General features: G+C 38.1%; 1 protein-coding gene across 2 annotated transcripts in view; it reads left to right on the top strand.

The window, feature by feature from the left end:
• Window positions 1–13,021, top strand: part of LOC130556948 (cadherin-22) — a 141,196-nt gene extending 128,175 nt beyond the window's left edge. For both annotated transcript variants that reach the window (XM_057338305.1, XM_057338307.1), the window contains exons 11-12: window positions 1,749–2,000; window positions 10,937–13,021. In XM_057338305.1, coding sequence (XP_057194288.1) covers window positions 1,749–2,000; window positions 10,937–11,448 — 764 coding nt within the window. In that variant the 3' untranslated portion in view covers window positions 11,449–13,021. The remainder of the gene's footprint in view (window positions 1–1,748; window positions 2,001–10,936) is intronic.
• Window positions 13,022–25,087: the final 12,066 nt, after the last annotated feature.

Below are 25,087 nucleotides of genomic sequence, written 5' to 3'. Positions count from 1 at the left end.
GTTTAAGTCGCTTGCTAAGATCACAAAAAAACACTCACTGACATCGCCTGTGCTATAGATGTATTTCTTACGCTCAGTGTGTGATTAAAAACATATTTTGTTTCAGGTCGCTTCAGCTATCAGGCATGTGCGAGGCCCCTCCCTCTTTAATGATTTCTGATTGGCTCTTTTGCTGAAAGGCGGGGCTTCCTTCAGTAGAGTGGCAACTGTATTTTGATGTTGGACTTTTCCCCTTTTTAGTAATAAAACAGTGGCATCCTGTTCAAATATACAGCCGGGAAAAAATAAAGAGACCATTCCAAGTTGTTCTTACAAATCATCATTTCTAGGTGTATTGTGGTCATTTCAGACCAGAGTTGAGTGACATAAAGTCATCCAACAGCAACGTGAAAGACTGACAGCATGACAAGACGCTTGAAACTGTGATAAAAGTACAGGTTATCACATTAAAAGATCATTTTTGAACTTTTTCTAAATACATGTAGAAATATGACTGTTGTATTGCTTAAACGTGAATCTGAACTGGTTTTCTTTGCAGCATTTGAGGTCTTAAAAATACAGAGCATCTCTTCTGATATTTTCACTCATTTCTCCAGTTTTCATTTTCTGCAAATAAATAGAATATTAGGAACAACGTTTTTATTTGAAATTTGGCAGAAATACCGTTAGTCGTTCACAGAATGAAACAAAAAGGATCATTTTACCTAAACACATACCTAGAAATAGTAGGCTACATTCAGAAAAACTGAATATACTTTTACAATTGCTTTATTCTATTCTATTGTGTGCTTTACATTTACATTTACATATTTAGCAGACGCTTTTATTCAAAGCAACTTATACTATTCATTTGCTAGCGTCACGCTCTAACCACCGAGCCACAGGAAAGCGAATTTTGAAAGGATCTCTTAATTTCCCCTTGGCTGTATAATCTTTCATGTCTATTGCTGAGCTCTTTATAACACCAGATCTTCTTTTTTCAAGCACAGAAGGGGAAATAGATGTGTTGATGGCACGTTGTGTATTTATGAGAGCGAGAGTGTCTTCGAGAGGAGATTTAGCAGCGAGCTATTCTATCAGACTGCTTTAACTCAGCAGAAACTCTCTCCTCTTGTCTCTGAGCGTGTCGGCTAACACCGGCTGTATTTATCACAAACTTGTGTTCTAGCAGTAGAGATGACAGTGAAGTATGTGCTCTGTGATGAATCACTCGCCGCGCGTGCCGCTACACAAATGCATTACTCAACTTCTCGCTGAAGTTTTTCAGTGTTTTGCTTGTTGTGTTTTAGTAGTGTTTATACACATGTTGTCCATGAAAGCTAGTACGTTCTAAAGAGGGGTTAAAGTGAACAGCTCTTTTATTCTGTACGATGAGGTTGAAACATCATTTTTGCTACGAACACGTGATGATACGAATCAAGCTTTAGAATGTGCAGTGAAGGTCGGGCACATGCTGTGACTTTACAACCTTTCCAGTGATGTTCCCTTTCAAGTGTTATTCACTTTCTGTTTCAATGTGACATCTAGTAATCTTGACCATGTTGTTGTTTACTACCCGAGTACCCGTATGAAAAATACCAACACCGTGCTACTCTTATGCAAGTTTACTTTATGTGTTATTCCAAAAGCACCGTAGTACTCCTGTCGTGTCCAGAATCTTTTTTTTTTTGTCAAATAACACATTGCGTTGGCTGCATATAACAAAACTCAAAGTTCTGAGACGTTTATGTGTTTTATTGCTCCTGCAGACAACACGGCCGGCATTAGGACCCAGCGCTCCGGGTTTAACCGTCAGGAGCAGAACGTTTACCTGTTACCCATCCTGGTGGTGGACAGCGGCCCGCCCGCCCTCAGCAGCACCGGGACGCTCACTATACAAGTGTGCGGGTGCGATACGGACGGAGCCATCCAATCCTGCAACACCACGGCTTACGTCATGTCCGCCGCGCTCAGTCCCGGTGCTCTCATCGCCCTGCTGGTCTGCATCCTCATTCTCATCGGTAAGACCTTTACTTTATGTTTCAAGACAGAGAGAGTTTGGGTTATGTACAGTGTGTGTTTCTACCAATGAAAATGTGAAGTAAATGTGAGTCAAAGGAAATGACGTGCATTTTCTCTTTGTTTACTCGCTAAAAGCCGGTCTTAGTTTGTAAATAACTCAACGTGTTCCTTGAGCATTAGTAGGTGTGACAAATAAAAGTGTAATTCATCTGTTTAATTTCACCTTTATCCAAACACAGACGAATCTAAAAGATGCGGGTCTGTGCAAACAGGAGTCCTTGCCGACATGTTTATGATATGTATTTGTGTCAAATTTTTCATATATTTCTGTGCCGCCCGTACAAACACACTTGCACTTCCGTCCACTGCTGCTGTAGCTTTTTTTAACCATCGCATCTTTTAAAACCTTGTTCATGTGTCCAGCAGGCAAAAACAAAAGTAAAGTGACATAAAAGCGCATGAATATTTTATTCTCCGTCCTCTGCACACTGATTTCAGTTTCTCATCCGCTTTGTTCACACACACGCACACACGCACACACACACACACACACACACACACACACACACACACGTGAGTGACACACAGGCTCTGTTCTGGAGAACGGGTGAGTTCAGGGATGATGGGAGCAGATGGAAAAGAGCAACATCAGCACCACTGTCCCAGTGGAACGCCGCCGCAAGCCTTAAATAGAGCATCAGCTACCGGCACTCACATTCTCATGTAGAAGATTCTGCTGCCGGTGTCACGTCTAAAAGTTTTATGACTCTCTTCTTCTACTCTCACTCTATCTTATTTTCTCTCTTCTCCATTTAGTGTGCTCTCTCCTCTCTCTCTCTCTCTCTCTCTCTCTCTCTCTCTCTCTCTCTCTCTCTCTCTCTCTGTCTCTCTCTCTCTCTCTCCCTCTCCCTCTCTCTCTCTCTCTCTCTCTCTCTCTCTCTCTCTCTCTCTCTCTCTCTCTCTCTCTCTCTCTCTCTCTCTCTCTCTCTTTCTCTCTCTCTCTCTCTTCTTTCCTGTTCTCTGTCTCCTCTCTCTCTCTCTCTCTCTCTCTCTCTCTCTCTCTGTCTCTCTCTCTGTGTGCTCGTCTTAGAAAAGTATGCCATGTGAAATGTTCACGGAGTAATCTTTATTTTTGTTTGCTGGTCGAGTGCATCTCTCCTGCAGTGTTGTGTTGTTTAAGGGAAACATCATTATTAGTGTTACTCAGTCTTAGGGTTACTGACTTGAGGTGACCCTTATGTTTTGGCACATCGTTTCTTTATATAGTTTGTTACATCCTTCAGTCTTATTATGTGACTGATGTGCTAAAATCTTAAAAATTGAAACTGATGCCTGAACATTGTAGATAAACAAAGGTTAATGAATAACACAAGAATTATGTCTGATTGATAATTCCTCTAAACATTTCCACTGGCTTTCAGATATCTTGGTGAGAATAAACCTTGGTGAGCTTTATTCTGTTCAATTTTGTTCTATTTTATTCTCTTCTCTTCCATTGTGATCTATTCTCTTGTGATTTGTTTTATTCTATGCTTTCTGTTCTATTCTATTCTATTCTGTGCTTTATTCTGTTCTGTTCTGTTCTACTCTATTACTCTACTCTACTCTTTTACTCTACTCTACTTTGCTATACTCTGCTCTATTACTCTACTCTACTCTATTACTCTACTCTACTCTATTACTCTACTCTACTCTACTCTATTACTCTACTCTACTCTACTCTACTCTATTACTCTACTCTACTCTATTACTCTACTATACTCTAGTGTAGTCTACTCTATTACTCTACTATACTCTACTCTACTCTATTACTATACTCTACTCTATTACTCTACTCTACTCTATTACTCTACTCTACTCTACTCCTCTACTATACTCTAGTGTAGTCTACTCTATTACTCTACTATACTCTACTCTATTACTCTACTCTACTCTACTCTATTACTCTACTCTACTCTGCTCTATTACTCTACTCTACTCTATTACTCTACTCTACTCTACTCTACTCTATTACTCTACTCTACTCTACTCTATTACTCTACTCTACTCTACTCTATTACTCTACTATACTCTAGTGTAGTCTACTCTATTACTCTACTCTACTTTGCTATACTCTACTCTATTACTCTACTCTGCTCTACTTTGCTATACTCTACTCTATTACTCTGCTCTAGCGTAGTCTAATCTATTACTCTACTCTACGCTACTACTCTACTATACTCTAGTGTAGTCTACTCTATTACTCTACTCTAGTGTAGTCTAATCTATTACTCTACTCTACTCTACTTTGCTATACTCTACTCTATTACTCTACTCTACTCTACTCTATTACTCTACTCTACTCTAGTGTAGTCTACTCTATTACTCTACTCTACTCTAGTGTAGTCTAATCTATTACTCTACTCTACTCTACTTTGCTATACTCTACTCTATTACTCTACTCTACTCTAGTTAGTCTAATCTATTACTCTACTCTACTTTGCTATACTCTACTCTATTACTCTACTCTACTCTAGCCTACTCTATTACTCTACTCTACTCTAGTGTAGTCTACTCTATTACTCTACTCTACTCTACTTTGCTATACTCTACTCTATTACTCTACTCTACTCTATTATTCTCCTCCACTCTACTCTACTCTACTATTACTCTACACTATCCTACTGTAGTCTACTCTATTACTCTAATCTACTCTACGCTATTGTATTACTCTACTCTACTCTATTACTCTACTCTATTACTCTACTCTACTCTGTTATTCTACTCTACTCTTCTATACTCTGTTCTTTATTCTGTTCTGTCCTGTCCTGTTTTATCCTTGTCTAGTCTAGTCTAGTCTAGTTTATTCTATTACAATCTGTTCTGTTCTGGTTTGACTGTATTCTATGTTTTGTACTCAACTGTGAAGAACACTTAGGAGAATGTAAACAATGCTTGTCTATCACTGGTCCGGAAGAATTTCTTTTTTCAGTTTTTAAACATTACACAAACGTTTGAACAAAATACAACCAATGGAACATTTATAACCGAATCAAACTGTTACACGGATATCTTAAAGATTTTATTACATATGTAAGATAAAATAATAGCAATTTTAAATGAATAAAAACAGAAACCAAAAGTGCTTCTAGACAAGAGTTTGCATCTTGCAAAGTGATCTGTCTGGATTCAGGAGTTTCGTCAGCGTGCACAGACTGGTTTCATGCCGCTGAGATGACGCATCCGTTCCTCCATCCAAACCTTCCTTGAACCCGACACCGTTCATATTAGATCAATTTGCGTGGCGATAAGGAAGGAATGAAAACAAATTTCAGCCTAATTAGGTGCAGACAAACAGCCCTCCATCAGATCGTCCGTGGGTGATGTTATGGATGCATTCGGGCGCAGCTTAGCATCTGCACGCATCCGTCCCAATTACAACCCATCTGTCGGGATGGGAGTTCTGGCCACTCGCCGCTCAAGGGTAAATTAGCCGTCTTGTCAGGTCTGCTTATCGGAACATCTGCACGCCGAGGAGCCGCAACGTGTTTTGCAAGGGCAGGTACATCTCGAGCGTGCACCTGACCTGATCTGAGTCCGTGATCATCGTTGAGTTTGTATGTCACGTAAAGCTGTGGTCATTTTAGGAAGAATGGAATGTTAGATCACGTTTTTCTCTCGTAGTGTCTCGTAAAATGTTAAACTTGTTTTTGTCAGGTTAAGTTCAGTTTGCATCTTTTTAGTAGTACATTTTCATGTACTCTCCGATGGCAGTTCTCCCATCAATCTCCACCTTTATTACTCACTCTTATTTAGTATTCAACATTCGTCCATGTAACTAGATTCACCTCACCTGGCTCGCAGCCATTTAGAGTTCTTGATCATGCCAGAATCGAAGAATAACACGGAGGTACATGGTGGTCAAAGACTTTATCTCCTGCAGGCGCTGGAAAATACTGAATCAAAGAGATGTTCACTTATGTGAAGACTCCGTCCTCTGCCTCCGTCTTTCTGAGAGAGCATCGCTATATCCTCAGATACGCCTTCCATCTTTTCCATATTCTGTGTTTGTTTAGACAGATTCTGAGGGAAGGTGCAGGGAGCAATAAACAGCAGTAAGTAATATTAATACTTCTCGCTGGTTTATGTTGTGAAACATTATGAAACTCCAGGTGTGAGCCAGAGCCTCGGAATTGAAAATTGCCGTAGTGGATTTATTTGTCATCGGGCTCATTTGGGCCTTGTTTATTCACAGCTTTGAGTTTCATACGCTCGCCGCTGCCCGCAGATCTCGCCATTAGATGGACGATCGGAACGGAAGAAAATGAGCTTCAACCTCCCAGCCAGAGCCGTCGTAATACAGTCGCGCTTAATGCACTGTTATGTGTTCACTTCTGCCAGAAAAACACATTCATAACACAAGCTACCTAGTGTGCAGTCTGCAGCACCTATAAATAATATGCAGATAGATGCTGTCTGCTGCTGCGCATGTGTGTGTGTGTTTATATAGTGTGATTTATTACATTTAATATATAAACATAGTAAATTACATATTATATAAATCTTAAATTTATACAATATCATATATGAATGTATTATATACTATAAAATTAAAATGTATTATAAAATGTAATAAATATTATTGTATTTATTATATATTTTGTAGTTTTATTAATATTTGAAATAGGGCTGGGAAAAAAATCGAAAAATCGATTAATCGTTTTTTTTAAACGGATCAATTCAATATCGATTCTCAAAAGCTGTGAATCGTTAATGTAATACGTTAATGTTATTGCTACTACTATCCACTAGATGTCACAACTTTTTACAACTGGTGGATGTTACAACAGGGAGTATCCTTCATTCATTGCTTCATTAACATGGGATCCGGGTGTGTCATCGAATTTAACATCACCTTCATATAAAAGGCAGCGGTTCACATGATTGCAGCCTCTATTTACAGCTATTTTTGTGAAATTGTGTTTGTTATACTGCATATTACATTTAAAATAACTGTTCTGTTTCAATATACCCAAGTGTGTTTAAAGTTTAATATACAGGTTTGTGGCTCTTCATTTCATTTTTTTATTCACCATTGTAATGTGATATTTACTGATCTTTTTTAGAAATATCTATAGGATTTGTATTAAATCTATACGCAGATAGCAAGCAACCATTGAATCAATGTTAAAAAATTGTTAATTTGTCAATGTTAATTGCGTTGAATCAATATCACTTTTGCACCTGCAATTTATGTTGAAAAATGTTGAAATTTCAACAAATCACCATTATGTTAACTCTTGTATTTTAATGTTAGGTTTTCTTTAACTGGTCATGTTTAAAAGTAAACTTTTCAAAACATCTCTTTCTCTACCAATGTATAAGTGTTCTTATTAAAGCACTACTGTAAACATTGAACGTGGTAAAAGAGTTGCCTGATCACAATAATGGTGATTTGTTTAAATTTCTACAAAATGTCTACATTAATTGCAGGTGCAAAGTGATACTGATTCAATGTAATTAACATTGACAAATCAACTATTTTTTAACATTGATTCAATGGTTGCTTGCTATCTGAGTAATCATTGACTCGAGTCGATAATCGCCTTGAATCGGAATCGAATCGAATCGAATCGGAACATCAGAATCGATACCCAGCCCTAATTTGAAATGAACTTTTTATAATACTTTTTGTGTTTTTTGGTTTAGTTCTAATTTTTAGCAATTCTGTTATGTGATTACCTCATTTTATTGTTTATTGGTTCATTTGATATATTTTTCAAAATACATTTTTATTTTATTTTTGTTTTACTTTAGTTTTTATTTAGGTTCAGTTAATAATTCAGTGCCTTAACTTAACTTGGCTTATTTGACTTTATTGCTATCATTTCAAAATTTCAGTTTAGTTTCAGTTTTTCAAATAATATTTCTGATATTTTATTTGATTTTAATAAATAAAAAAAAAAAATAGTTTAAACTGTTATAATAAACTACAATAACCTTGAACATCTCAGTATATTTTGTGCATTTGTGAGCGCCGCTTCTAAAGACACACCGAGCGTTATATCTCATCATGATCTCATGATGAGATCTGTGTCTGTTTATCTCTGTCAGGACACGTAAGGAACTCATTGCAGTCTGCGCTGAAGTTCACATTGAGTATGAGATGAAGTGAATATTTCATTATAGAGTCGATTCCTCCAGAGGCGCACGCATGATCAAAGGCTTTGCATTTACACGATTAGAAACGTTACGAGAGGACTCATTGTCTTGGCTGGCGCTCTAATCTTGAGAGAACGAAGCGTCTGGGGTCAGCGAGCGATTCTTTCATCTGTCTGTTAGAGGATGATTTAGGGATGAAAGCGACAGACAAGCGTTAGTTTGTAAGATAACAGAGAACTGCTGGAAAGAACTTGAAAAATGATGTCATTTACTAATCCAAAACCTGTATGACTTTAGCGGAGACATTGAGAGGAATGAACAGGACTTAAAAGCACCGTAGAAGGGCGGTCAAGGCAACATAGTTAAAGGAATAGTTCCCCTTCAAAATAAAAATTCTGCCATTATATACACGCCCTCCTGCCAGTTCAAACCTGCATGACTTTCTTTCTTCTGCACAACACAAAAGAAGATATTTTGAAAATGTCGGTAACAGAAAACTCTTGGTCCCCATTGACTTGCGTTGGTTTTGTGTTCATGGAATAGAAGTCAAAGGGGACCAACGGTTTTTTTTTGCTTATCAACATTCTTCAAAAATTATGTTACGTATTAACATAATTCAACTGAGATTAAGGGTTCATTGATTTATGGGATGCGTTCTTTGTTTTCTGTCTCATTCATTTAATAAATGACCCGTCTCAATTGTTTCGCTTCAGTTCATATTTAATTCCTCGTTCATTTCTGCGCTTCACCTTGGGGGGTGTAGTGGCGTGGCGGGGGGTTGTGAAGTTCTCATCATTTGTAATCCGTTTCGACCCTTTCGTCGCTTCTTTATCCGTCTCTGTTCCACCCATGAGATGTTTGTCAGGCTGTGTTCCGTTGAGATGCTACATAAAGGACAAGATTCATTCCAATAAAGATGCGGTTGGTAATAAGTTCCCTCGCTGCGTGCCAGCGTCAGGACGGGTTTGTTCAAATCTTGCTCGTGCTCTCCGCAGAGAGACGTCAACTTCGGCTGTTCGCGAATGCTCCCGCTTGTTTATCGAAGAGTCCATTGGAGGTTAATGGATTTTCCTCTCCTGTTTGAGACTATTTAGTTTTCTAATGAGTAATTTTCCTGAAACTGAGAGGAGTTTTTGAAAGGAGCATGCCACCTGCGTTGGCTTTGCACGTTTTATAGAAGCTGGATGAACGTGTCTGATGAAAAGTGATTTTGAGGCTGGTGTTAACTAAGCCTTAACACGGCCCGTTTTCTGAATTACATATGTGAATTAATTTACAAAAAAAAGAGAATTTTGATTAGATTTTTTTGTGTGAATGAATCATCTTATAATTATTCTGAAGCACAAGAGTCACTTCTGAGGTCGTGATGGTAAAAATGGCAAAATATTTTTCAGGAGTGAATTGGGTTGTTGAATGTGTTTGTCGCTCCTGTGAATAAATGAAGTGTGTTTGTGTGTTTGTACAGGATTAAACGCTGTGAGGAGACGTGACTGAAGTGTGTACTGTATGTGTCTGTTATCACATCGAGTGTCAGATTGGGGAAATTGTGCTTTTATAATACTGTTGAACTGAATGTGTCTAGTTACAGTCACAATGCCGTTTACTGTCACCTTATTCACAACCACAACTACATGTTTTAATGTCATCTGAGTTGATCCTCCCATTAAAAAAATGAAAGTAATATTTTGTCTTTTGAGCTCATAAATCAGAGGTGCTCCATACAAGGACATGATGATGGAACAGGTGGTTTTATAATGTTTGTCCCTCAAAGTTACTCATAAGAATCTTGTTTTGATTTCAGAAGATGAGAAATCAATGTTAAATATTTAATGAAATCTTCAAGTATTTTATTTACTTCAATTTCCATTAACTTTTGTAGTTGCTGAAATCATGTTTTCAAACCGGTTTACCAAAAACTCTTTTTATGTGCTATTGGTCAGACACACAGATAGCCCCGCCTCCAGACCCACACAATTGGTTATACGCTTACAGGTTTTTTTTCTTGTTTTATTAATATTTTTAATTAGCTTTTGTTTTCATATTAATAGTTTAGTTGTTATATTTTAGCCATTTTGTTATGTTCTTTTATTCAATTTATATTTTAGATTGTATTTTTATTTAAATTCTAACTTTAGTTTAGTTTTATTTATGAAGTTTTAATTAAATTAATTAAGTTTAATGAAGTTTTTATTAGTTAAGTTTGTTAGTTGTTACTAATTTATTAGTTATTAGTTATTATTTTAATATTGATTTAAAATATAAAATATTGCTATTATTCTGTAGTATTACTGTTATTAAAAATATTTCATATTAACATTTTATCTAAACAATTTAACCTAAAAATAATTGGATAACTTTTGAATGTCTCTAAAGGTTATTCGTTTATATTTTGCTAGATACTACTGTAGATATGTAACCATGTCAGAATCAGAATCAGAATCAGAAGAGCTTTATTGCCAAGTGTGCTTGCACACACAAGGAATTTTCTTTGGTGTTGGAAGCTTCTAGTACAGACATTCAACACAATGACAATACAATATAATACGATTTACAGTCTAAAAGATTCTAAATTGTGCATATATAAAATAAAGACATGTGGTACTGATATTGTTACACGGGCTTAAAAATAAGAGGATGACATCACAATTACACATTTTGATGTTTTTTCAATGTAAGAACTGTTGTTTGGTGAACAATAAGAAAATGGTGTATTGAAGTATTTGATGTTGACTGTAAATGTTTACACCCGTTGCATTACGTCTTCTCTCGTGTTTGTTTCTTATGGTTCCCTCAGTGCTGGTTCTGCTCATCTTGACCCTGAAGCGTCACAGGAAGGGCCAGCGGATGTCCGAGGACGAGGAGGACATGCGTGACAACGTCATCAAATACAACGACGAGGGCGGAGGTGAACAGGACACGCAAGCGTACGACATGAGCGCCTTACGCAGCCTTTACGACTTCCCAGAGGTCAAGAACTCCGACTCGGGCCCGGACCTTCGCTCCGTCCCCCAGTGGATCCAGAACAGGGTGAGCGGAGACGGAGGGCCCGCCGACTTCTCGCTCTTCAACGGATACATACGCAAGAAGGTGGAGCAGGCGGACGCGGACCTGTCGGTGCCGCCCTACGACTCCTTCCAGACTTACGCTTTCGAGGGCACCAGCTCGCCGGCCCTCTCGCTCAGTTCCATCCGCACGCTGTCCACCACCTCCGAACAGGACTTCTCTTATCTCAGTGACTGGGGTCCGCGCTTCAGACAGCTGGCTGGTTACTACGCCCCCGCCCAGCCTGAGGAAGAGGGGTCCTAGCACCCTCCTAGTTTCCCGACCTGTCGCTTTTCCTCCCGTTTTTACCCAACTTCGGGGCCCTCGGGGGGGCCGTTCTTGCCCACAGCAACGCAGAGACATTTTGTTGGAACGCTGTGAGTCCGGAGAGTTTTAATGTCACCCGAAACTCTTTATAAAGTGACTTCTTGTTGTGTAGAAAAGTTCATGAGGCGAGCGGAGACGGGCAGAGGCGCTGGGCAAACCTCCAACGTTCTCTCACCTGTCAGCGAGCGGCGCCGTGCCATATGCACCCGAGCAAACACTCACTGTTTCCTTATTCAAACTTTCCTGTGCTTCACCATCTGTGGAGACTTCAACTGGCAAAAGAATGAATATCACGGAAAGAGACTTTTTTAAAATACCAACAACAAAAACAAAAGCCTAAATATGTATTTATTTAAAGAAAAAACAACAAACAAACTAAGAAAGGAAAACGATATTTATGTATTTATTGCTTTCTATTTATTTATTTATTCATCCTGGCACTAAAAAAGAAATCCAAACGGACGGGACTTTTGATGATATTGAAGACGTCGGGGTGACAGATGAACACTTCTGTATGTTCTGTCGTTGAGTGAAAAATGAAGAGTTGGGCGGAAGTTTACAAACTAATGGTGACACCTTCAAGTAATCCAGTCTTGAAGATATTTGTATTTATTTTTTAGCGACTCCTTTTGTAAAATACAAACCAAAACGGGCAGAGATGAGTGACGGCTGTAGGGTTGAGTCTCACGAAGACATGTCCAGGTCACATTTCACCCAAAAATGAAAATGAAAAGAAGTAAATGTTATTTTGCTTGAGAAAATGAAGACTGTTCTCAGAGGGCAAGAACTTTTTCATATCATTAATTAAGCAGCACATGAAACTGTAAAGTTGTCTTAAATTGGTTTTCATCAAATCAAAGATGCTCAGTAGATTCTCAGGACTGTAACAGTTATTTTCAACTATAGTGGAGTAAAATGTAACAACAAATTACAGTCACTACAAGAATATCAGTTATTAGCATTTTTAAATCACATGACATTTTTCAGTAATAAAAAGTTAGAAAACGTGCTTAATTGTCATTAAAATGTAATGTGTGAAAAACAATATTTTTATTTTAGGGTGAAATGTTCTTGACATGCTTCGTGAGTATTGGTTTTGTCTTGTCATACATTTTGTGTATTGTGTTGCTTTTTTACTAATGAACACTTGTTCTTTGTTGCGTTTGGCTTTTAATTTTTCCTTTGGCGAACGATTTCAAGGGAGACACAGCGGTGCACAAAACACAATAAGAAACAAAAGAGCCCGTCTGTTCTTGAATCAGTTGTTTTATTGATATTTCGAGCTCTTTATGTTCATTGAGTGTGTGTGTGTGTGTGTGTGTGTGTTTGCAGAACATCTCCAGTTTCCTTTCATTGGATTATTTGAGTTTTTTCTGTGTTGGTTTGGGCTGATATACTGCAGTGATTGTTTTCAGATGGGTGTCGTGGTCAGTTTTTTTCCTTGAACCAGCACCCTTAAATATCAACCCAAAAAATGCAGATGTATGGCTTATAACAATAAATATTTACGTTTTTTTTCTAGATTTTGCTTGCAGCGACTTTTTGGATTGTGAAAGAGTTTCTTCTATGCAAACAGAAACCATAATGTAAGAAAAGGTGTCTTTAATGTCTTCAGTTGCAGATCTCCTCAAAAAGAAAAAAAGAAATCTCACACGTGTCTGTCATTAGAGTTTGAGAAGAGATGTCGACAATGTGTCAAACTGAGCTCAGATTTGTCAAGTCTGCAATCAAAAGTAAATATTATTGAAGATCACAATATCAACTCAAACATTTCTCACCAAATCCAGATGATTTGACATCTACAATCTACATTCATTTACACCTCCAGACTCTTCTTGTGTTTCCACAATGACACTCCCATTTGTGTTTTCATTTCTCATGAGCACTTTTATGAGAAACACCTGAGACTGAGTCGATACTTCAATGTAACACAATTAGATCACATAATGAAAATGAAGGCTTATTAGGGACCTTGTTAATATATTTATTTGTTTACTGCATTATGACAAAAAAAATCATCTTTCTCTTTGATTTTGTGGTGAAACAGGAGCGGTTTTGGAGCAGGAGGCGAGTCACGGCCGCTGCGAGCGGAACATGATGTTGAATTTGAGGATGAATGTAGCAGCAGATGTTCTCATTTTACTGCTGCTTGTTTTTGCTTTCCTCGACGCCAGCGCTGCTTTTGATAGATGAGCTTTCAGGGCAGTCTATAAAACATCAACAGCCACCCAGAGCAAGACGTTTCATCACACAACATATACTCAGATTCAAAACATCACATCACAAAAATCAGCCCACAATTACACGGCCGTTGACGGACTCGTAATGTAGATGATTCATCGGTCTGCTCATGTTTTATTTAAAGGAACGGGAATGACAGAAAGGAGTTAGGTGTTCTGTGACCCTGATCATCATTGACAGACATCCATGTGGGATCATTACGGTGTTCGAGGGATGCCGAAGCCCCAGAGCCATAATGAAATCCTCATCAAGCAAATGTCACGAGGGAAGGCGCCCGGTGACTAATGCCGTGATAAATGAGAAATACAACCAGAATGTCGCTTGCAGGCAATTTCTGCATACGCCTGTTTGTGACCAATTTCTTCTTTTTTTTTAAAGAAAATTATGCACATGAGGTATCGAAACATTCCTAACACGTCAACATTACCAATATGTTCTCAAATTTAAGAATCATACTTTGAGTATTTTTAATTCCTGTATTCTCTTGTCGTCTTTTCAGGCAAGGGTATAAGCTGAGAACTTGATGTCTCATGTAAATACCAGAAGGAAACTCAGGAATGAGATCTCTTTAATATCTCCATTTGTTATTAAAGGAAGAACAAATGGGAACTACGGCAGATTTCTCAACATTTTCTCAAACTGCTCAATTGTTTTATTGTAGCTTTGTTCATTTTGAATGAGCTTTTTTCAATTTTAGATGACGTCAATTATATACATTTTTAGTCATTTTGTTGTTCACTGTTTATTGTTGTTTATCTTTTATGTTGCTACACAGTATAAGATGAATTAATTGCTAGTTTAGTTTTATTTGGTTTTTATTTCTTTTCGGTTAACCATTTTAATGCCACAACTTAAACTTATGTGAGTTTATTCCTGAGGAATTCTAATTTTCATTTAGTTTTTTATTTCAATAAACTGTTTTAATCATTTTTAACCGTAAGAATCTTGCTTCTGGACAGAATTGAAATGAAATTGAGGACAAATGAAGGCCTCCTGAGAAAAAGTAAACATTTCAATCTGGACTCAAACTTTGATCAATGTTGAGTTTAGTGTTATTTACATTTATAGTCATGCTGTACTATATATGAACAAATCACTCATTTGTGTTGGTCATGTCTTGTTTTAGAAGAAACGTCCGAGACATCGCATCAGTCAGTTGGTTCCCTCTCAGTTACTGTCGGATTTTTATGATCGATGTTGCATTGAGACTTGAATCGATTGGGTTTGAAAATATTGACTTTTGCAAAACATCGCCGTCTGGATTGAGACCAAAGCCAGAACGATTGTCTCGGGAACAAACACTGTTATCTTTGTTTAAGATGGGAAATGTCAATATGAACCATAATCTGCAGTGAAGACACGGTTCTGTTTGCTTTCCTTACGAGAGAAATGCTCGATGTTTGTTTACCTGATCAGGATTTGTTTGCAAACAATTATCAATTGACATATCCACTCCTGAACTCTGATTGAAGTATTTTGTCTACATAGAAACTAAATTATAAGAAGTTGTTGGTTTTGAGTTCAGATACTTGTGTTCATCATTGTGTGAAAACGTAAAAATAGCGTTTATAACATGGTTAAAGGGAGAGTTTACTTGTTTTTGATCAGTTATTCATCCTCATGTCATGTCAAACCTGTATGACTTTCTTTCTTCTTCAGAACACACAACACGATATTTTGAAGAATGTTGAACACTGACACTTTTCTCCAAATATCTTCTTTTGTGTTTCACAGAAGAAAAGCAGCTTCAGAACCGTATGAGGGGGAATACATTTTAACAGATTATTTTGGACATTGCTTGTTGTTCTACACGTGGCAGCTGACAGTAATAAACCGTTGAGCCGTGGTAAAATCACAGTGAACTTTGACCTCAGCTGGCTGTAATGGCTCTCTTTAAGTGAAGTATATAAGCTGAACGGTCAAAACGTGAACGATTTTAGTCCGGGAGCATCTGAACGGTCTTCATGTTAGCGGTCGCGCTGTCGTGACGGAGCATTTCTCTCAGTAATTAACTGATGCCACATCCACTTCACAGTTCGATGCGAGAACACAGCAGCCAATTTACACCCTTCCCACCCACAGCACAACGCCGAGGGTAAGACATCATGCACACTAATAAGGGCACAGCGCCAGGGCCCGATTGTGTCGCCTCAATTGACTCGCAACATTTCATCATCAATAATGCTGCTGTGGGATTTTGTCGGCCATCTGGTCGGGTCGACCAAATATCTGAAAGTCCTTAAAACAAGATACACTTGAGACTCAAAACTGTGTATGATAATGCTTATGTTTATTGTTGGAATGTCATAACAGAACTCACAGGAGGCATTCTGTTTTATACCATTTTGTCAAATTTCTGACTTGGAGCATCGTTCCAGATGTTATTTCCAAGTAGAAAGTAGTAAAAATGCGAGTTCCGAGTTAGCATGAAGGCAGCACAACGTTTATGCGTTTTTCTAGAATGTATCTTGAAATTCTATATTTTTATACGTCATTTGCAAATCCTTTTTGTATTTTAAAAAGAAATCTGATCAAATTGTGTTATGCTTAAAACGAGAAAAGAATCAATAAAGCAAAGATGCAGGTTGTACTTCAGGGGTCCCGTGCCGTGCCATCCGTGTAGCTGAGATGAACCCGAACGCACACGAACAGATTTCTGCCGGTGTTATAGACCTCTTTCTGTCCACGTGACGCTCTCTGTGATGTTTATACGATGATGTGGAATGTGATATCTGAAACACCAGCGCTCTGTACTGTAAGTGGCAATCTGATATGACAATACATTTGGTGAACGTTGAAGTCCCGCTGCTCGTGTGTAAAGTGTGTTATTTACACCATGCTGGGCTTATTTCACACTTCATCGTGCTCTTCATTCTCAGAGAGCACAACAAAATAATCATCTGTCGATTCGCTCCTAGAAGTCGGCGAGGCATGTTGTACAGAAGCGTGCCGAACGAGCATCTTAAACCATCTGTTACCTGCGGCACGACAGGCGGGAGGTAACCGCCATCACGGGACTGAAAGATCGGCATGCGTGCTCGTCGTGTAGAGAGAGGAAGTGTCTAAATTAAAACACATCGATTCAAACGCTCAGGCATTTCTGTACTCTCATACATTGATGTGATTTTACGTTGAATGGATGTTAATAATGGGCTGTTTTTGTTCTTTCGTGGAATCGTGTGGGCTGTACAGGCTGTGTACGATGGCTCGCATGCAGGAGAAAAATAACTCAAGCACCCGAGCAACCAAATCATTTCATTGAAAAACCTGTTTAGTACGCAAAGAATGATTAAAATATCTATCTGTGTGATATTTACTGTAATGCCCAGTCTTTTTCTTTAGACAGCATCAGTAGTTTGGCACGGGGCACTGTTTGGTGATGTTGGCGGAGACAGAAAGTGTCCAGCCAGCACTGTTATACTCAGGTTTCATCCCCAGTAAACGGCCTCAAGATTTATTGTCAGATTAATGGAATTCCCTTCACGCTGACGTCTGGTGGGTGGAGGACAGTAAGAGCATCTGTGGAAGGAAATGCAGACGCTGCAAAATCGTAAAAGTAAATGTTTCATCGCCGGCAGATGCACATGAACATTCCTTTATGGACGATCTAATCGATCGCTGGGAGCCGGATCAATGCGTCATAAACAGACTGCGATACTGTCATTGAGATGATTTTGTTGTGTTAGATGTAAGATGCTAGCTCAGGGTTCTTGCGTTTTGTTTTTAGGTTAGTTAGCATCAAGATTTGTGTTGTTGTGTGTGGTCCAGTGACCTCTCACCTCGACCCTGTTGACCTCTGCTGTGTCGCTTTACACATTAACGTTCACATGCGTCTGTGACTAAAATCAGTTTTCAGATTTAAAAAGTCAAATACACGTGATGTCAGTGTCCAAAATGAACATGCTTGATGTGAGTGTCGGCTATCTATACTGAAAACACAATGTAGAACAAGCATAAGACACATTTTTAATAAGTACATTATAAACTGTTTGTTTTCTAATTGTTTGTTGTCACACCATAGGACGCATGGTACGGTTTATTTGTGATCCTAAAGTGCCGACTGTCAAAACTGAAACTGACTGGGAGGTGAATACAGTTTTGTAGAGAAATGGGCAAATGCAACTTATTCATTTTCTTCTCCTCTAGATAAGCGGGGTTAAGGACACGTTAAGGTCCTGTCGATCTGACGCTGTTTTGGCCTTTTTATACTTCAACATTGTGACTCCCCACATGAAAAATAGTATGTATACAGTACAATAGTGCTTACTATAGTAAATGCCTAGAGACTAGACTATAGTTAAGACAATATTAAGATATTAAGATAGCATACGGCACATTTGAGTTTACTATAGTAAAAGTTTTGGATACTGTAGTATTCTTTAAACTTATTATAGTAAACACAACAGCATAGTTTAGAGTATAGTGGAACATCATGGGGTGGTTTCCCGGACAGGGATTAGTTTAAACCAGGACTAGGCCTTAGTTAAATTAGGATATTTAAGTCGTTTATAAAAACATACTTTACAAGAAATCCTCACTGGTGTGCAGCATAAGACAAAACAATCGCACTGATATATTTTAAGATTTGTCAGTGTAAGTTGTTGTCGATCAAGACACCTCTAACATTTAAGTTAGTCTGGGACTAGGCTCAATTCTGCGTTGCTAATTATTGTGCTAATATTTATTTTCATGTAGCATCAATGTTTTAGTGTATATTTAGCTCAAGTAAATTTCGAGTTGATGTCATTAATTACGATATATCGGTATATTGCAAATAAACAAAAGCTGTACAAATTTTCACATATTAAAAAAAATTCAATTGTCACTGTCGAAAATTCTAGAAATGTCTGTAGCACAGCGAAGGTGGGATGAAGCGATGATGGGTGACTACGTTGTGTTATGCCAGTCCCTTGTCATTTCTGCGTATGAGTAATAATGCCAAAATGTGCAAATATTTTTTTGTTTTTTCGTGAGTACCGTCAATGGTAAAAAAAATAATGAAATAAACTTGAAGCAAATTTTTTTTTGGTTCTGATTTTTTTCATGAGGAATCACAGACAAAACAACATCTTTGTGCTCCACTGGAGAAAAAAATTCTGTTTTGAATAAATATGACGATGAGTACAAATAAAGGTGCTTAAGGTTGTTCACAGCGATGCCATAGACGAACCATTTTTGGTTCCACAAAGAACCGTTCAGTCAAAGGTTCTTTGAAGAACCATCTTTCTAACTTTTTTATAATCTGAAGAACCTTTTTTCACTACAAAGAACCTTTTGTGGTTTCTTTATTGAACCAAAAGGTTCTTCTATGGCATCAAAGAACCGTTTTTATAAGAGTGTAGTATGTTGGATTTTGGGCGAGTTTGCATGATGACATCATATGCGTTTGTCTTGGTCAAATCAAACATGTGTTTCACGGTTTCACGGCTTTTGTTGTCAGTGTATTGAAGTATGTTCCGTGTCTGTTCTTGCTGGTGTCATCTGCTTATTTCAATCAGGTATTCCAGTCACTAACGTACAGCCCTTGAACAAAAGCCGCATCCGAGCGAATGAGAGCGAAAATTCATGTGTTCTTAAATTAATGTGAATCCCTCTAATCCAGCTCATCTGCACTCGAGCGCTGACGCCGCATCCACGTCCAATAACTGAGCGCAGAGCCGCAGCGGCCGCTTCTTTTAATTAAAATAAACAGTGTATAATAGCTTTTTCTGCTTTGCTGCCAGCGATGGCGATAGGGCTAAGTGTGCCGTCGTGACGGAAGCGTGTGAGAAAGCTCTAGAGCTGTGCTTTAGAAGTGCACTCGGTAGTGTGGCTGTCTTATTTCATTTGAGGTAAAGAAAACGTGGCTCCGTGGAGATCAAGAGGTCAAGAAGCGCTTCTTGTTTTTCAACTAAATTTTCCAAAGAAACGACAACAGAAAGACGATGAAAGTTTCAGTTTTAAAGTTGCGATGCGTAACTTTTTGTTTGTTTGTTAAAAATAGACAAAAAACAACATTTCGATTTCATTCGCATCACGTTAACCTTGGCCTCTCCCCTTCTCACGTGTGTCAGTCGGTTATACGTAGAAGCACAACATGAGCATGTGCATATGTGTGTGTGTAAAGAGATGATGCTGTGTAGGATCTGTACCCGTGACAGAGTGTTTTGTTCACACTTTCCTTCCTTTCACCCCTGGCATTTGTCAAGTGGAGTGACAGCGGGGAAGACGCGACCCTCATGCATTATTAAAGAGCGGGACCATCACAGTCTGCATGTTCATCTCTTTCATTATCTGAGAGGTGGCGTTAAAGGATGCTTCCCCTCAGAAGGGTGGACGGGGGATAAAGCTTCGCTCCTCTGACTCTTACTGAGATGTTTTGTGCCTTTTTTATGTTGTAATCCAAGACATGTGGAGATCCCTACTTTGCTAGAAAACTCTTGAGATGTTTTAAGCGAGCATACATCAACCTCATACAAAAGTGCAGATGCTGGTAGAATTTCTCTTGTTTTCTTGGGTGTATGTGAACTCGGAGAGGTTTGTGCCAGACGCCTGTTTTTAGCGTTATATTGCAAATCTAGTTTCTGTCGCTTCACATCTGGTAGATCTGCTTTTGAATGACAGTGTGAAGAGCAAAGTTAAATGCAAAAGTACATCTGATTCGTATCCGATTTTGGCAATGTGAATGCAGTGTGAAGAGGTACATCATCACAGTTGTCCTTTTGGTATTCTGTTGAATCACAAAAACAGATTGTACAATTTTTTTATATTTCACATACATTTTTATAACAACAAAGTATTGTATCATACTGAAATGTCGATGTTTCTGTGCTCTTAAAAATAATGGTTTCTGCATTCTAAACATGTTGGGTCAAAAAGGGTCAAGCCCAGATGTTATGTTTATATTTGAATGGGCTAAAACAACCCAAGATATTGTGTAGAAACAACCCAGCGTAGGTTCATTTACTAGCCAACGGTTTACATAAAATTAAATGAAGAAAAAATGGTTCTTCTGTGGATGCAAAACTCAAAAAAATGCTGGGTTATTTCAACCCATTGTTGGGTCAAATACGAACAAACCCAACGGTTGGGTTAAATTAACCCAGAATATGTTATATTTGTCCCAACAATGGGTTAAAACAACCCAGCATTTTGGGTTGAAACAACACATAATATAGGTTAATTTATAACCCAAGAGTTGGGTTTGTCCATTTTTGACCCAATGATGGGCTGAAATAACCCAACATTTTTAAGAGTAGAAGAATCCTTTAGAGCAGTGGTCAGCAACAGGCGGCCCGCGGGCCAAAACAATAATATCTGGCCCGCGCCAGCAGCATTATTTTGATTATTTTGCCCGCAGCTGGTTCTAAAATACAGTAGATCTGTCACAATCACATCTTTAGTGAATTTGCCTTCAAAATAAAAGAAAGAGAACGTTTTTGCAACAATGTTTCATTTTGAAATGATTTGAGAGCTTTTCATTTGAAAAGTTCTGAAAGATATTCTAAGTCTGTCGATCACTAGACACTAAAAAATAGAATAGCCGTCATGAAATATGGGTATGAACAAACTAACAGTGAAGCATTGAAACGTTTGCTTATAACGCGTGGCCTCAACACGTGAACAATAACGAAGCAAATTCAGCTTCCCTTTTTTTTAAGATGCCATCTAATATTATATTCTTTGCAAACAGCGACAACTTTGTTGCAGATAAGACACACAGGCTTAAATCGACTTTGGGTGTGAATGTAACCGTAGTTTCTCAGCCACAATCCTCCATTGACTTTAACGTGCTAAAATTCTCCACCCTTTACCGTGAAGATGGAGCATTGTCATCTTCGCTGACAAATCCTCCGACATCATAGTCAGTCTTTCAAAAGCCTCAAAGCGTAATGTTGAAGGAGCTTTCACACAACAATGCCGCAGTACTACAGTAATATTTCCTTCCGCTCGTGTCTGATGAAAGTCATTTCCATTTCAATGAAACTTTCTTTCGCCCACTTTAACATTCCTCTAATGGAGATATAACAAATAAGGGAATAATTAGACACGATTCAATGTTGAGGACCTGAAATTAACATGATAATGAGGATGTAATTGGTGATACCTCCAAGATGGCACGGAAAGGCTACGAGGGGCTCAGCCAGGTCGGCATCAGTATGGTGCAATATCGGATTTTCAACACTTCATATAAAAGGGAATTGTCATGTTGTAAAACTCATCAGCACCTCGACGGAGCCTTTGTGGCCCCCGTAAATGAAATAATGTTCGTCCGCCGGCGGTGCGTTCGGCCGAGCTGGAATTACGGGGCGAGGGGAGTAATTACATTACATTGTTTCCAGCGCTCACCTCTGTCCTCGCACCCCGCCATCAGCCTCCCTCTGTGAACATCCGTTATTATGACACTTTTCTACCACCGTACAGTAAATTTCATCCCCTTTCATTATGCAAATCAATTTCATTTCAGGCGAAAAGCATCGAGTTTGAGAGCGAAGACGGATGAAAGATGCAGAGAGGGTGAAAACTGGAGGCAAGAACAGTGTTCTCGATGAAGTCTCTCCCTGTAAATCAAATCCACGGTTGCTTGTCTTCTCAATGCTATGTCACTTTTATATTCCGCTTACATTTTTCACAACTTCTGACGCTTTTCCCTTGAAAGTGTACGGGGGAATCAAATGTGCCATTAAAGACTAACATCTACCGCTGTCAGAATATGAAGGCTTGAAAATTAAAATAGAAGCACAACAAAATAATGCTGAAAAGTTGAAGGGTTTTTATGTTTGAAAGTCAGCGGCTCATAAACTGAGAAGTTTATGCGGATGCGATGTTGGTTTTCCTTTTCAGCAATGCAAGCAAATGTGATGTGGCCCAAAGAAAGATCACAGACGAGATGTCTTTTATTTCTCATCATTGAGATGAAATGGCAATATTAGGAAAAAACATCTGAAACTAAGTTGATAAAGAAATGAAACACAACTCCATCAAATCTCCTGGGCTATGAAAGAGCAATCTCTGAGCAATGACATTTTCCCTTTGGGGGCTTTGTCTTGTGGTGTTTCTTCAATAATCTCACCAATGTCTTCTGTACATTTTTATAAGAGATCTTAGAAATATCTTACAGTGTGCTCAAATTGACCAAGTTTGCAATCCAAAGTCCATTTTTGTTTGTCCACCTCCGGCCCATCTGATGATGCACAAGAATGCGATTTTAGTAAATGTGTAATTTATAGTAGTAATAGGCTTTATGTCATTTACTTTTCTTCATCTGAAAATGTATTAAGCTTTGTTCACTCTTAAGAAACTGCAGAACTCCTACTAATGTAATAATTTCATTTTTCGGCTTCATTCCCACTGCTGGAGAAACTTCATTTTTTTCTTAAATTTGTCTCTTTGACTATTTAACCTGCAAGTAAGCTAATACATTCACATTGGTTGTCATAGTAACCAGTGTTGGGTAAGTTACTCTGAAAAAGTAATGAATTACTAGTTACTAATTACATATTCAATAGTGTAATTAGATTACTGTACAAATTACTCTCTCCAAAAAGTATTTAATTACTTATTACTATTTACTTTTTATATTCTACACCAACCTTAATTAGAATTGATTCAAGAATAGACATGAAACGGCTTATTTAATTCATTCAAATAAATAATAAATGACTACATAAATTACAGTGCCGATCCTAGACGTCTGGGGGCCCTATGCAAACCTTTGTGAGGGGCCCTTGTCATAAAAGTTCAAATTAGATGAGCATAACTGTAAACTATAAGAAATAAAATGATAAATCAATTAACACACTTAAACGAATTAAAACTGAAAGACAAAAAAACCTTAAACTGACAGTAAGAACAATTAAGTATAAATTAAATTCACATTTTGATTTACATGTAAATAATCCTTTACCTAAAGTAACACATGGCTCTGGAACCAGCTAGCTTTTTACTAATCAAATGAGTGATTAACAAAAATAAAACATGTTAAATATAGTTTACTCAAGAAAGCTAAGCATTCAAAAACAAAACATATCAATTATTCTCTAAATGTGATGACACAAAAATTACATGATATTATCATGGGCAAACGAAATACAGTGGTGTGCATTATAGCTGAGACTCACGTTAACATTGTACAGCTGGTTTTGTGACTAAGTCATTCCCTGTAAATGCTATTGAAATTAGAATATTAATGTGTATGTAACTTTGGAGATGGTCCCTAAATTCACGACTATCGAACATCCACAGTCAAACCAACTGTTTTGTAAATATGTACTTGCATAAGTTGACAAAACTAAATAATACTTTAAAATAGTTCAAAAACACATGCCTTCTAGTTCTTGTTCTTTTGCTTCACGTTGTTGCTGTTTTTCCACTACAGATGGATAGCTTCGTTTCGAAGCCATATGTAAGACACATCATCATATTATGCGCATGTCATCACCTGCGCACACTGCATGATGTCCGAGTATGTCACAGTAATTAAATAAATTAAGCATTAAAAAGGAATATTCCTGTAAAGTTTGTAACAGAACACGTCTTGTCTACATTATAGTGTTTTTGATTCGGTACTCAAGGAGGCCCCCTGGTGGTGCAGGGGCCCTACTCAACTTGCGTAGTTTGCCTATAGGAAAAATCGGCTCTGATAAATTACTCTTATTAACTGACCAAAGTATACAAATGTGAGAAGGATACATTAAAGCATACATTTTAAAGTTAGACTTAAAATCATTTCCACTATTGAATATATTACACAGTATTTAGTTCAATTACTTCAGAAGTAACTGTAATTAAATTACAGAAAAATAAGAGTAATCCCTTACTTTTTAAGGGAAAAGTAATTAAATTACAGTAACTAATTATTTAGTAACTATTTACACCCAACACTGATAGATGCAGACTTGTGCACTTTAATGTTATTGTCATAGAGGCAGAGTTCAAATCTAAACATGCATGCATCGCAGAAACCGCAGTGTACCCAAAAGAAATGTCTGGAATATGCTGCGTTTGCCACGGCTGTCACTGCTGCTTGAAAAACCACGTCAGATCCGATCGGATCCTTCAGACTGAGACACATGAACACAGATCTGCCCGACATCAGCACGTTACCCTTGCTCGGGTCACTTCACCCTCTTGGTAAGGGATCGGATGCAATATGTCTACTGCAAGTCAATCTGTATAAAAGTGTCCAGTAAATGTCACTTTATCATGCTGTCATGTCGAATTCAGTCTTGATGTGCAATTATAACAGATGTCGACATTTGCACGGCTGCTTTCTCTCGACAGCGTCTTTCATTTACAGAACAATTTATTTCCCCTAACGTCCGTTTGTCGAGTTTCCTGCGAAGTTAATTGCATT

This window comes from Triplophysa rosa, linkage group LG7 (genome assembly GCF_024868665.1).
Source record: "Triplophysa rosa linkage group LG7, Trosa_1v2, whole genome shotgun sequence".
NCBI classification, from domain to species: Eukaryota; Metazoa; Chordata; class Actinopteri; order Cypriniformes; family Nemacheilidae; genus Triplophysa; species Triplophysa rosa.
Note: the sequence above shows the minus strand (reverse complement) of the source record. Positions and strands in the feature narration are given on the sequence as shown.